Source organism: Gopherus evgoodei, chromosome 3 (assembly GCF_007399415.2).
Source record: "Gopherus evgoodei ecotype Sinaloan lineage chromosome 3, rGopEvg1_v1.p, whole genome shotgun sequence".
Taxonomy (NCBI): Eukaryota; Metazoa; Chordata; order Testudines; family Testudinidae; genus Gopherus; species Gopherus evgoodei.
Window position 1 is genome coordinate 204,111,627 of NC_044324.1, and position 14,716 is coordinate 204,126,342.

At 42.8% G+C, this 14,716-nt stretch overlaps 1 protein-coding gene across 1 annotated transcript in view; it reads right to left on the reverse strand.

Annotated features, from left to right (window-relative positions):
- The window catches only part of USP34 (ubiquitin specific peptidase 34), a 311,265-nt gene that overhangs the window by 35,189 nt on the left and 261,360 nt on the right, over window positions 1-14,716 (reverse strand). The window contains 9 exon segments of the mRNA XM_030557848.1: window positions 4,419-5,053; window positions 7,137-7,284; window positions 8,101-8,205; window positions 9,793-9,837; window positions 9,967-10,071; window positions 10,168-10,216; window positions 10,577-10,728; window positions 11,499-11,573; window positions 11,664-11,832. Coding sequence (XP_030413708.1) covers window positions 4,419-5,053; window positions 7,137-7,284; window positions 8,101-8,205; window positions 9,793-9,837; window positions 9,967-10,071; window positions 10,168-10,216; window positions 10,577-10,728; window positions 11,499-11,573; window positions 11,664-11,832 — 1,483 coding nt within the window.

Genomic DNA, 14,716 nt, shown 5'->3' on the forward strand with positions numbered 1-14,716 from the left:
TGCCCAGGCAGTTCAGAAATATGAGAGAGGGTCTCCAAAGGAAGGGAGCATCTGAATAGACCTCAGGTGGGGACATTCTGGACCCTTGACCAAACCATCAAAATTGATGCTTGCATAAAGTGTACGTCTGGGTGATGGAATCAGTCATGGTAGGTAGTCATTTCTTCTGGTATCTTGGCCTTTCCTTAGGTGGCTCAGAAGGCCTATGGTATGCAAAGAATTGAGCCAGATGAGCTCTCCGTGTCATTTTTGCTCTGCTAAATTTTTGTTTGCAGGTGCATATATGTAGAGGGACCTAAGAGTGGCCCTGGAATCTTTCAAGGTATGGAGAGATTCTTCAATGGACTCAAAGAGGAGTGTAAGTCCAGCAAAAGTAAGGTCTTCAACGGTATTTTGGACTTCCCTAGGAAACCCAGACAGCTGTAGCCAAGAAGCTCTAGAAATGATGACTGTAGTGGAGACGGAATGGGCTGCAGCATCAGCTGTGTCTATGGAAGCCTGCAATGGAGTTCTTTCTAGGAGATGACTTTCCCTATGATGGCTTTGAACTGGACACGATGTTCTGCAGGGAGATATTGAACGAAATTATTGAATTTTTCATGGCGTGGTTATATTTTGCCATCTGGATTTGGTAATTTGCAATCTGAAATTGCAGGGTCATTGAAGAATAGCTCTTAAGACCAAACAGGTCAAGTTGCTTTGGTTTTATCACAGGGCATATACTTTGTGTGATTTGTCTGCCATGCTTGCTGACAGCCGCCCAACTAAGAATCTGGTGCAGGTGGGAAAACAAAAATTCAGATTTTCCATTGGGATGTAATTCATTTAAGAGCCTGTTTGTACATATGTGGTGCGGTGGCATGAGTTTGCCAGAAGGTCTTTGCAGGATCCAGTAAGACTTCATTCACTGGTAGAGCCAGGCAACTGACAGTTGTTGTATGCAAAATGTTCAACAGTTTGTTGTGACTCCTGAATCTCCTCTAACAGAATCTGTAATGAGTCATGTGACAGGGTCAGGCCAGATGGCTACAAGAAAGTGTTAGAAGGCAGAAATATTAGTCCCAGGTTCAGTAGATCCCTTTTCCCTGGGTAAAGTAACAGGGGCAGTTCCAGAACAAGCAGGAATTTGCAACAACCAGCTAAGGCAGGCAGGCTAATTAGGATACCTGGAGCCAATTAAGAAGAAACTGCTAGAATCAATTAAGACAGGCTGGCTAATCAGGGCACCTGAGTTAAAAAGGACCTCACTTCAGTTTGTAGCGTGCATGCGGGGAGCATGTAGTGTGCATGCTGGGAGCAAGAGGCACTAGGAACTGAGAGTGAGAAGACATATGGCTGGAAGACTGAGGAGTATATGTATTATCAGACACCAGGAAAAAAGTTCTGTCGTGTTGGGAGGAGGCCATAGGGAAGTAGCCCATGGGGAAGTAGCCCAGTTGTAGCTGTCGCGCAGTTGTACCAGGAGGCACTCTGGACAGCTGCAGTCCACAGGACCCTGGGCTGGAACCTGGAGTAGAGGGCGGGCCCAGGTTCCCCCCAAACCTCCCAACTCCTGATCAGACACAGGAGGAATTGACCTGGGCTGTGGCTTCTACCAGAGGGGAAGGTCTCTGGGCTGTTTCCTGACTCACATGATAATCTCTGAGGTGAGCAAATCTGCCAATAAGCGCAAGACCCACCAAGGTAGAGGAGGAATTTTGTCACAGCCAGCAATGCATTTAACAGGTTTCTGAAACTGTTTAAAATGGTCAGCAAGAGAAGGAAGGGCCATTATCTCCTCATCTTCTGACGATGATGAAATATTAAGTCTTCAGTGTCACTTCCTTGTCCATTCTAGCCTCTTGTTCCTTGACAGACTTCTTCTGAGGTTGAGGAAGGACTGATGGAGCAAGAACTGCTAGTGATAGGCAGCTCATAGATCTCAGTAGGGCCAATGAGGTGGACCATAAGACAAAAGAGGGGGAACCTGATGTTGGCCATGCCAGTGAGAAGGGACACAAAATTGTTTTTCCCTTGGAATTTCCCTCGCAGTGAAGGTGGTCGGGAAAATGCCCCTTTGACGATGGACAGGAGATCCCTGTACTGAAATCTGGGAGTCGGAGGAATCACCCTCAACATAGTCCAAGGGCAGGGCAAACAGTGAAGGTGAAGATGGCTGTCTGTCCTGTGCGGTAGGTACTAGAGAACTAGAAGGTACTGGGTAAATATAAGGGACCAGGTGACCCAGATGATCTTGGTATTGATAGTTGTCGGTACCCATTAACAGTTTTATCTGAAAACAAACTCCTCCCTGGGGTATCTAAATTCCTGTAGCACTGGATGTATGGAAGAAGATGTAATATGAGGCTCCATTGTGGCCAGAGCTGGTACCAAGAGCTGACTGCTTCAGTGGTCCCATTTTAGAAAATGGTGTCGATGCTGACTATTTCAGCAGTACATTGTTAAATAGATGATGACAATATTGAGGATGTTGATGATTCTTTGGTGTCAGTAACAGAACCAGTACCCCAGAAGTTGTAAGTAGTGCTAATCTCCAAGAGACAGAGTGCTTGTAGTTTCTGCTAAAGCTAAAACTTAGACAGTCCATGAGTGGTTTTGGTAACATGTATGTCTGGCATTGTGTTTTTCAAAGCACTGAAAGTCTTCAAAGAGCTCCTGGTACTGGAGCAGCCTGGAACCTCAACAGTACTCCCCCAGTGACCTGAGGTCTCCCAAGTAGTCAGTCTCTGAGATGAACAGCTTCTCTTCGATGAAGAGTCTCTGTTAGGAGGTCTAGCTCCCCTACTTCAGGGCATCACTACTCTCCATACTCTTCTCCTGTGAAGACCTTGATGACTGGGATACAGAAGTTTGATGGAGCACTAAGTGTACTCAGAGGCTGATGTACCGGGGCTTTCTGAACCTGGATCCAAAGCTGGTTGCAAGGCTTGCTCCACCATAATCTTCCCATTTTTTGTAATCTACTTTTAAAAGAAATGCAGATCTTGCAAGTGCAAGGTATATGGTGCCCCAGTCATTAACTAGGGCGAGTTTCTTGCAGGAGAGGCAGCATTTGAATCCCGTCAGGTGGAGGGGAAGGGGTATTAACAAAAAAGGAACAACTTAAATTCAAGAGGTATAAAACTAAGTCAACTACACTAATGTCAAATTAACACTAAAAATGTAAGGTTAAGCAATAAGTTAAACTTGAAGCAGGCATCTCAGATGCCTATCTAGATGCTGCATCTCAGCTTGTAGGGCCGTTGAGAAGGAACTAAGTGAAGTTCTCCTGCACAGTTCTATATATCTTCAGTATGGGGTACAAGGATGTCTACAGTTCATATGTAGGCCAAATGGGCACTGCTATCGAAAACCTCCTAATATCCATGGGGTGTTTGTGCACTTGAAATTGAGCATCGTCAGGGACACTATTGAAGAATCACTTGTGGTTACCCTCATCTTTAGCATGCTTTTAGGAAATCTACTGATCCCACAGTGCTCCATCTCATGGTGGGAATGGAAATTCCTTAGACAGAATCACTGTAACAGAGATAAGGGCAGCTGAATTTTATTCTACCTTAGGAAGTAAAATGTGGTCATTGGGCACCTCTTGCTAACACAGCCCTCAGTTGGCCAGAGATTGAGAACTCCTGAATAAGATGGACCAGGAGAAATTATTCATTTCAACCAGACACCTTCCATATGACTGATGTCACCCAGATGGTCACAGAGTTTCATCCCCATTTACTGTACAGCTCTACTCTGAAAAGTGACTGCGTGCCAGATAAACTGGTGCCAAACAAACTAAGTTGCTTATAAACAACTTTTAAAATCATTATATACTTTAACCTGCAAGAAGACATTCTAATTATTTTACAGGGGAAAATAAGTTGTGGATAACATTCTTTCTTAAGGCGAGATATTATAATGGTCAACGGATGAACAATTTCTAAGAGGTACATAGACTTTACAATAACAGAACAAATAACTACCCATTGTTTGCACAGGACACAACAGGCCAAATTCCAGCAGCTCAAAGCAGGTGGAAAACTAGTTTAAGAGATTTCCTTGGTATATTTCGCTTTATACCATACCACTTCATGGCCTCACCAAAAAAGTTGCTCTCAACTGCTCCTCATGACCAGGTCAGTGTACAGAAGCTCCAGGATCAGTGGGAACTACAAAGGTTGCTTAGAGACACCTTTTCATTCCCAAGCTGCTTTGCTGCAGAAGAACTGGTGCTCAGGGGCTGGCCCTATAAGCTTTATGGTTATTCATAACAGGAACTAAAGACTCAATAATATTTTTGCTTTTAGGTATGTAAAGTTGAGCTTTTGTCTAGTTCAAAGTATTATTTTTATAAAAAATATAGTCAAGCAATAACTGATGAGGCATTTAGAACAAATGTCAAAATATCTATTCAGAATAAATGTACTTACTCCTGGGTATTGACTGGCATGTGGTGTGAGATTCTTAAAGGCCCACTGGATATTTTGATGAGAAGCCAGCTGTCTTGTGAATGCAGGTGACTGTTCGCAGCATAACCGCAGAATGCCATAATAGGCAGGCAGCATCCCACGGTTAAAGAGCACCACATCCTGATCATCATGGTCTGCTAGGATGTAATTGAAGGCAATGTTCTTTGTCACCACAGGATTCTGTACAATAAGGCGTACATTCTCTGGGCAGTCAACACATCCGTTATACCAAAAAGAGAGCAAAGCCTGTTTATTGTGGTTGGTGGCTATAGCTGGCTCAGAAAGTTTAGGCTGGAAAAGGTTCCACAAGTCCATGAAATATGTGGAAAACATAAGTTTCTCAGTTTTTGAGATTAAACAGTAAGTCATGAAACTAAAGTAGGGCACCAGTTTAGTAGTGCCGTGAACAGCAGCATCAACATACAGTTTTGCTCTTGAAAGCAGGCCAAGAAGTACATTGTAGACTTGATGAAGAACTACTGTAGTATCTGGACTGAGAGGCAGGTCACGTGTATGGATATGCAAGGATCGAGTTGATCGGAACATTTGACGGAATGAATTGCTTGGAATAAGAGACACCAAAAGGTAGGCTGCAGCTTCAAAATAAAACAAAAAAAAAAACAAATCTGTCAGATATTTGAACAGGACATGCAGATTAATATTTATATAAGTATTCCACTTATGGTGCTTTTCACTAGTGGATCAAAAAGCACTTTACAAAGTTGGGTAAGTACTATTACCATCAAACTGGAGATAGAAAAACTGAGATACAGTAAACCTGAGATGTGTTCAAGGCCATATAGTGAGTCAAGAGTACAGCTGAGAACAGAACTCAGATCTTCTGATTCTAATGCTCTGTTCATTGCCCTGCCCTAACTACTAGAACACAATGCATCCAATTGTAGCCTGTTGCTGAGATGTAAATAATTCTTTTATTACAAAAATGTTTATCAGTTAAACAGATCTCACTAGATCTTCAGTGTTATCTATAAATGGGAGCTGCAACGCTGTGCCTCCAGTTTATATACATTGTCTCCCAACCCAAAGTCACAGGCTATCTGTTAAAACAGAATGAAATCTACTACTATTACTACCACCATTCCTATGCAGTGGCGGCTCCAGGGACCAGCGCTCGAAGCGCATGCCTTCGGCGGCAAGTTGCCAGGGGCGTCCTGCCGGTCCCTGCGAGGGCGGCAGTCAGGCTGCCTTCAGTGGCTTGCCTGAGGAAGGTCCGCCAGTCCTGCAGATTTGGCGGCAATTTGGCGGCGGGTATGCTGAAGCCGTGGGACTGGCGGACCTCCTGCAGGAAAGCTGCCGAATCCGCGGGACCAGGGACCTCCTGCAGGCGCACTGCCGAAGGCAGCCTGCCTACCGTGCTTGGCGCAGCAAAAAAGCTAGAGCCGCGCTCGTTCCTATGGATGTGAGGTTTGTAGGAATAGCAAGCACAGAGGCAACCATGGCTTCTACCACAACACCAGAGACCCAGAAGAATCTGGAGCTAGTGCAGAGGTGCAGGTTTCTCTGTAAGTTTAAGGGGCTCAACCAATTACTCATTTTGGAGGGTCGGTGGATGAGAGAGGAGTAAAAGGGATAGCAAATCCCACTCCTACCTAGAATGCAACTACTTGATGAAAATTCTAGGGGTAACCTCCTGGACTACCCCTTCCCCTGAAGCCTATCCCATGTGATACTTGGACCATATTAATTTAACTATGTCAGACACAGAAAATGTAAATATATCATTATTCAGGTAAATAAATCACATTATGTTTTTCATCACATAAAGATAACATTTATAGATGAGATACAGTAGGTATCAATCAAGTTAAAATTAGTTTTACTGAAGGTTATCATCTCAAGGTGAGTAATCTGTGGATAACAAATAGGCACAATAGCAAGAAAATTACATTTTCACTTATAGCAAGAAAACATTATATATAATAACTAGGCCCTACCAAATTCATGGTCCATTTTGGTCAATTTCACGATCATAGGATTTTAAAAATCATAAATTTCATGATTTTAGCTATTTAAATCAGAAATTTCACAGTGTTGTAATTGCAGAGGTCCTGACCCAAAAAGGAGTTGTGAAGGGGTTGCAAGGTTATTGTAGTGGGGCTGTGGTACTGCTACCCTTACTTCTGCACTGCTGTTGGCGGTGGCACTGCCTTCAAAGCTAAGCAGCTGGAGAGCAGTGGCTCTTGGCTGGGAGCCCAGTTCGGAAGGCAGAGCCGCCACCAGCAACAGTGCAGAAGTAAGGATGACATGGTACGGTATTTCCACCCTTACGTCTGTGCTGCTGCCTGCAGAGCTGGGCCCTCAGTCAGCAGCTACCTCTGTCCGGCCAGCCAGCTCTGAAGGCAGCAGCGCAGAAATAGGGGTGGCATGGTTTGGCCAACAGTCGCCACTCTCCGGCTATCCAGCTCTGAAGTCAGTGCAGAAGTAAGGGTGGCAACACCATGACCCCCCTAAAATAACCCTGTGACCCCCCTGTGCCTCCCTTTTGAGAAACAAATCCCAATTTGAGAAACAGTGATCTCCCCTGTTAAATCTATTTAGCATAGGGTAAAAGCAGACAAAAGACCAGATTTCACGGCCCATGATGCCATGAATTTGGTAGGGTCCTAATAATAACTTATAACCTGAAGAGCCAATTTCTTTAACTTATATAAAACTTACAAGTTCTCACTCTAGGATAATTGTGTGCCAAAAGAAAACGTTCAACCCAGTTCTCCATATTTTGCAGCACCCAACTGTGTGCTAGTTTATTTCGAGGTGTCTGCACTGCCAGCCAGTCCAGGCACTGAGATGGATTGTATTCAATCACCTAGAAGAAAAGAGGAAAACAGCAGCAAATAAAATATAGTATATTTTATAGGATTTATTGTATCAAAACCAACTAAGAATTGGTAAGATAATGGGTCAATGAAATCATGGTCAATGGGTTTTGTGTTCCTAAGTCACTTACACACTTTTGAAAATCCCATCCACTATTATTAGATCCAGCAAATAAACTTATTTACATCTTACAGTATTGTTTAAAAATGTTTACAAATTTAGGGGGGTACTTTCAAGGCTGATACTTAACCAATCTTGAGAGTAATCCCATTTGTAAAAATATTTTCTTTTTGTACTTTTTGCCAAGATGACGCATATCACCTCTCATCCTTCAAAGATTTCAGAGTGGGACATCTGCCAGCGTGACGGCTGCCATGATGGCCAATGCCAGGGATCGAACTGAATACCTCTAGAGCTGAAGGCACTCATCTTTATAGTTTATGTTGAAGAGAAAGGCTCTCAATGCCTGCACCCTCTTCCCCTTCAACACCTTAAAATGCACTTCTCACACAAGGCCTATTATCTTGAAGTGACAGGGTGACAGAGAGTCTCCTTGCTTGTTTATAAAATGCTTAGCACACTTCGGGCATTATAAAAACAGACACATTATTTCAATATTATGGGCTATCAGCTTATCACTGTTTCTTTGAATGAGAAGTGATGACTAAATTATAACTTCAAACTGACACAGTGGAAAAAGGATAACAATGAACTCTCCCTTTAAAACACTGTCAGTATTTTAGCAGGAAAAAAAAAGTGATCAAGGACAAAAAGAATCCAATATGATTTGTTCTACATACTGTACCTCCCATATCCTCTGCAGGATGTAAGAAGCAAAGGGTGGCATTCCTGGAGGACCGCCAGCAAACTCCATTAACATGGTCAGCAATTTGAAAAAAGGATTGGCTGCCTGTAATGCACATAGATACATATATACATTTTGATCACTTTTAGTCACGTGATACACCTCTTTAAATATACACTTCTGCAAATATTTCTTATGTTAAACCAAATACTTACATTAAAAAAAAAATTGAAAACAGGCCAGACATCAGAACAATTTTAGTAATCTTTGTGTAGCTGTAACCTGTGAAACATTCCTACATATACAGTAGGTCTAAGGCTTATATCCTTTGTATGCTGCAGTAAATAAAATGCAACAAGTGATGATCATACTAGGGCAGGGATAATCCACAGGTAGACCACAGGCCAAATCCAAACCACCAAATGCTTTTGAACAGACCCTGAAATCTTTTTATTTACTTATTATCACTATTGTTGTTATTTTTAATTATTTTCTCTGGCATCTGGACCTTAACTATACACTTTGGCCAAGAAATTTGGACTTTGACAAAAAATAATCGACTACCCCTGCACTAGGGATCTCAGTACCGTAGCAGTATTCACCAGGAGTGGATAACGTGATCACACACACTTGACAGCTTGGACATTCCTCTCAGTAGAGAGCAGTGGTACACTTGCAGTGTGTTGGAGGACAGACATATATAGCACATTATTATATAGATGGTATCACTATCACTGTAAAATTATCACCTTAATTTATCTGCATGAAGGGTAACATTTTCAAATGTGTCTGTCTCAGGAACCTGAAACCTTGAAAATTTTACCCAAAACCAATCAATTATTTGGTCATTTATGGTTCAAACTGATTACTAGCTTAGGGTTACCTTTGAAACTACCCAACCATTTGTAAACTATCATATTGGCTCTAATTTTAAATATTTTTTTAAAGTTTGCTAAAACTAAACTAAATACTGGGGTTTTTTTGTTTGTTTTATAATTTACTCTTCATCAAGGACAAAATGCTACTGGGGTGAAGGGAAAAAAGCATTACAATTTAGTGGACGTCAGCACATGTGCAGGGAAGTGGATTTGTCACCATCTGATATTGCCTCTTCTAACACACAAAGCAAAGCTGTCATGAGATTGGTTTAAGCATGTGCTTTTTTCCCCAAGCATGATCAGGTCTCCTCCCTTTGCCATGCCCCTATTTTTCTCTTTACTTTTTTGTGATAGTAGCAAATGAAGATGGCCTTATCTGGGCATACGCTTCCCATTTTGCACATCTTTACCATGTGGACTGCACACAGAGCTCTCAATATGCTTGTTTTTTAGAGTAGAGATTTATTCCACCTAACATTTGTGTGCATCTAACTGCAGAACTTTGCACAAAGACTTGCACAATCACAGGATAATCTGTTCTCTCCACTAATCTTAGTCCATAGACATTTCTATTTATCAGATCATTTCTCTTAACTCTCTGTGTGAAGAATCTAGAAAAGTGCTATCTGATTTTGAGCAAAGTGATTATCTGGAATTGGATAATCTATTTTAGAAAACTGGTATAAAATGCGGTAAGGTTTTATTTCCTCTCATGTAATTTTTAATGGATCATTTTCCATGCAGAATTTAAGTAATTTAAAACAGAAAAAGATTAAGACAAATCATTTAGTAGACAGGCAGTTTCTTTACATACCTCAGGAGTCAACTTTGCTATAGACGTGAAAAGCATGGACACAATCTTAAAAACAAAACACAAATAAAACTCACTTTTAGATTCATGTTTGTTCAGTTGTAACACTAAATCACCCCAATACATTGTTCAGTTAAACCCTCTTAACAAATAGCAACAGCAGTGGCTGGTACTTACGTGTTCCGCAAGTCGATTATTGTACCGACACAGGCTGAAAATGAGATTGCAGGTTTGCCTGATATTGATGCCATCACGGATATGTTGAAACAAGAAAGGAAAACCCTGTAACAAGTACCAAGGTATTATTAATATCTGACAACTTTTAATGAATATTTTTTTCAAGATAGTTGATTATATTTTCACATTTAGAAGTATTACCTTCCCTCCTGTTAATGCTGCCATGTCGTTTTGTGACAAAGTCAAGTGCCTAAAACACAACAAAATATTTATCACTTTAGCACAGAAACCATTAAACTGGATTTATGTACTAGCAACCCATGAACTGAGTAGGTCAGCCCAAGATTCTCTCTACTATAAGTTTTAATGTTACACCTAAGAGAAAATAGATGAATTAAATTAAAACTGCTACTATAATTTGAGCATGCTAAATAATTAAAAATTAGGCCTATAAAATGATTGTTCAATGGTCTCACTAGGAACTTCAGTCATTTGGTCCTAAGGACACTGTGCCAGAGTACGATCTCAAGTTACACTAGTGTAAAACCAGAGTAATTCCAGATTTATACAGTACAACCAAAATCAGAATCTGTCCCTTGGAAGTTCTTGCCTTTCTGAGCGAGACTGTTCAACCAGAAGAGCAATCAGGGCAATCATCTTTTCAAGTGCAGCAGGTCTGTATTTTTCTTCTGCTAATGAAAGTATGTCTTCTTCCTCCTCCTCCTCCTCTCCTTCCTCTTCAGATAGCACTTCAACTTGCGGCTGGATAAAAAGGGAGGGTTGTGGGGGTGGGAGGGAAGAGCCATAAATTCAATATTGACATTATATACCAAAGTTTCAAAGAGACTGATAAATGTTTTAAATTTTTTTCTCAGTTTTGAGCATTCCAAACACCCTAATTTGCTTGCACAAATCAAATCAAACAGACAGCTAATGATCTGCTTTGTATGTTCAGATATTTGCATGTGAAAAATACACAACACAAATTCAAAAGCTGGGTTGAGACCATCCTATTTATCCCTTTATGATAATTTAATTAATTGCTAAGAAATTGCAAGCAAGTTTGAAGTGTACATGAAGTGAGTTGGTAGTCTCAGTTCAGATCTTAGCTGATAGCAGTCTACATAATACAAACTGTTGTCACGAAGGGCAATATTACTGCCAGTCTCGGCACAAAAGCCAAGGACTAAGTAGGTATGGAAAATGACCTATCCTCTCAGGCCTAGAAGAGGTCACTCTAAACCAGATTTGAGGCACACTGATAGGACAGTATGAGGAACCGGAATGTCTGCTGCTAATTCTGTACTAAACAAAAAAAGTCAGTATACAGCATAATCAATCCAGCATTTTCCAGAAACACTACATTTATTTGAGATGACTATATTACATAAATTTTTCTTTTAAAGTGCAACAATTTACTGAACAGTTTTGATATTATTTATCAGCTGGTAAATTAAAAAACAAAGCAACAAGGAATATTTAATTAAAATATGAAAATCTATTTTTCTACAAAAACGTTATTTTAAACTTACGTTTTCGGGTCCTTTAGTTCCCATGTAGAAATGCACCATTGTTGATATGGCTTGCAATGAAAGCAAGAACTGACTCTGAAAATGTAATATATTGAGTTATCTGAGTAATTCACATACATTTATATACACAAACACAATTTCTAAAACTACAAAAGCTATATTCACCTCTTCTTCTCCCATTTTGGCAAATTCATAAAGAAATGCAAAGTATTCTGTGAGATGTTTACTGTGAGGTTTAACACCATGCTCCATAATTGACAAGAGCGTCTTCACGAAGCGAGTTACACATGAGCGGCTACCAATATCTTCCACAGGACCATCGATGTCATCAGAACTGAAAACATAGTTTAATTTAGTATGTTAAACTTGCATTAGACAAAATGATCTTGAACCAGTCCAAAAAGAAGTTCAACAAATCTATGTTTATATATTCCATTCTACTAGAAAGACTCAGAGCTCTAACACAATATTAGCTATGGCAAGTATACCACGGATGACAATTATACATCACAATATAATCACTCAAATTATAAATGGCATCTACCACCGAAATGCCTGCCAGTGTTACGACAGTGAAAATAAATTTATTAGAGCATAGTTTTAGTCAGAAGAGGAATTTTGTAAAAAAGCATAATGGGATTTCATATTTAGTCTCTCTCTGACATCTATGTCAAATTTTCTCAGTTATCAAGTCAGACAATGATTATTGTATAGGAATGTTATGGTGTTTGCAAATGTGACCTGTGTCCAGCAGATACATTTGTTTTAGACAAGCAACAGAGATACGGGTATGAGAAAAAAGTAGGCGTTAATCATGTTTAGAAAATTTCTTCTAATGCTTTTTAAATACATTCTAATCTCAAAAATGTTTTGTCTTAGAAACTTAAAATGAACCGAATCCTCTCCCTTCCATCCTCAGATGCTGCGCTCTTCATGAATACTGTCTAGCCAAAAGCAGCCTGATTTACTAACTCAGTTATCTGCTTATGGCACCTTCTCCTTCTTCTCACAACTCACCTAAGAGGATAGGCAAATATATACATTGCCCGTGCATTTTCCTTAGATATGTTTTTAGCTTCAGTACTTGTGCCAACACCACTACCAAGAGAAACTGTTAATATCCCGGCTTAGTCTGCTCCAGGTAGAAAGCAAGAGTCTGTCTCACATCCAGCATGTGGACTGGCAGAAAAATGTCATGACCTATGTGATAGGTAAGAGACCATCTTTGGGAGGAACGAGGGGTGTGGGCAGAGCTGGACCTTATCCTTATGAAACACCATGTACGGGGGCTCGGAGGTCAAGGCTCTGAGTTCCGAGACCCATCTAGCCGACGTGGTCGCAACCAGGAAGGCCACCTTTCACGAGTGGTGTGACCAGGAGCACAAAGCTAGCGGCTCAAACGGGGGCTCTGTGAGACTGGCCAACACCAAGTTTAGGTCCCACTGCGGGACTGGGGGCTTAACATACGGGAAGAGACGATCCAAACCCTTAAGGAATCAGCCAGTTGTAGCATAGGAGATATGGCTGCCGGGTGCACCTTGACTGACGAGGGCCCTAAGCCCTGGGCTCTAAGGTGAAGGAAATAGTCCAGGATAAGATGGATCGGGGCAGCCATTGGGGAAACACCCCGCTCATCCGGAAAACCGAGACCACCTTGCCAAGTAGGCTCGGCGCGTGGAGGGCCACCTGTTTTCTAGGAGGACACGCTGAACCCCTTCCAAGCATGTCCTTTCCTCCCTGCCTAACCATTGAGCAGCCATGCCAGGAGGTGGAGTGATGCAAGGTTGGGGTGGAGGAGGCGGCCCTGGTCCTGGGAGAGCAGGTCTGGGCAGGACGGCAACAGCCACGGCAGAGTGACCGCCAGGCCCATGAGGGTCCCATATCAATGCTGTCTGGACCATGCTAGGACAATCAGAAGGACACGGGCCTTGTCCGTCTTTATATTTTCCAGGACACTGCCAATCAGCGGGAATGCGGAAAGGGCATAGAGAAACTGGCTTGATCAGGACACAGAAGGAAGGCATCGGAGTTAGTGCCCCCCCCCGAACCTCCACTCCTCCGGAGCAGAACGGGGGACAGCGACGGTTCTGTCAAGTCGCGAACAGGTCCACATGGGGAGTTCCCCACCCTTGGAAAGGTCTGTGCACCACCACTGGGTGGAGAGACCACTCGTGCTGAGGAGAAGTCCCCGCTCAAGCGACCTGCCCATGCGTTCCGGGCGCCCAGCAGATGGAAGGCCTGTAGGCAGATGTCATTGGCTATACAGAGGTCCCATAGCCTGAGGGCTTCACGGCAGAGGATCAGGCCCTGCCTTGCATGTTGATGTAGAACATTCAGGCCATGTTGTCTGTCAGGACCCTGACCATCTGGCCTTTCAGGTGTGAGCGGAAGGTCGTGCATGCAAGTTGTACCGCCCTGAGCTCCTTGACGTTTATGTGGAGGGTCAGATTCTGAGATGACCACAGACCTTGGGTTTGAACGTTCCCAACATGGGCCTGCCATCCCAGGTCTGACGCATCAAACACCAGCTCCAGCAATGGGGCCCTGCCCCATGGAGCATGTTTCTTGGGGAGGACCACCACCACCATAGGGAGGTGATCACTGGCTCGGGGACCGTGAGGACTTTGACCATCCTGTTCCAGGCCTGGGAGAACTATGAGGCCAACTAGAGCTGGAGGGGCCTTATCCTGAGTCTGGCGTGAGGTACCACATACGTGCATGCTGACATATAACCCAAGAGCTGGAGGCATGCTTTGGCTGTTGTTACCAAAACCTTGTGACCATGTCGATGTACTGGTTTAGGCCTTGCAGGTCCAAGATGGGCTTGAACCCCCCTTTGGCCTTCGGGATAAGGAAATAGCAGGAATTGTATCCCTTGCCTTTGAACTCCCTAGGTACCACTTCTGCGGCTCCTAGGCCCAGGAGCCACCCCACCTCCTGCTCAAGCAGGGCCTCATGCTAGGGTCCCCCATGAGGGATGGGGGCAGGGGGTGGTTGGGTGGTGAGGAAGTAAACTGGAGGGTGTAGCCCTGGGAGATCGTGTTGAGGACCCATCGGTCCGAAGTCAGCCACGACCCACTCTGGGAGGAAAGTACGCAACTGATTGGAGAAGAGACGCTTTATTGAAGGTGGATCTCTGACGAGAACTGGCAGGGCACCCCCAGGAGTCCCGTAAAAACCGCCTTTTCCCCACCTGCTTGCCCTTGGAGGACCCAGGC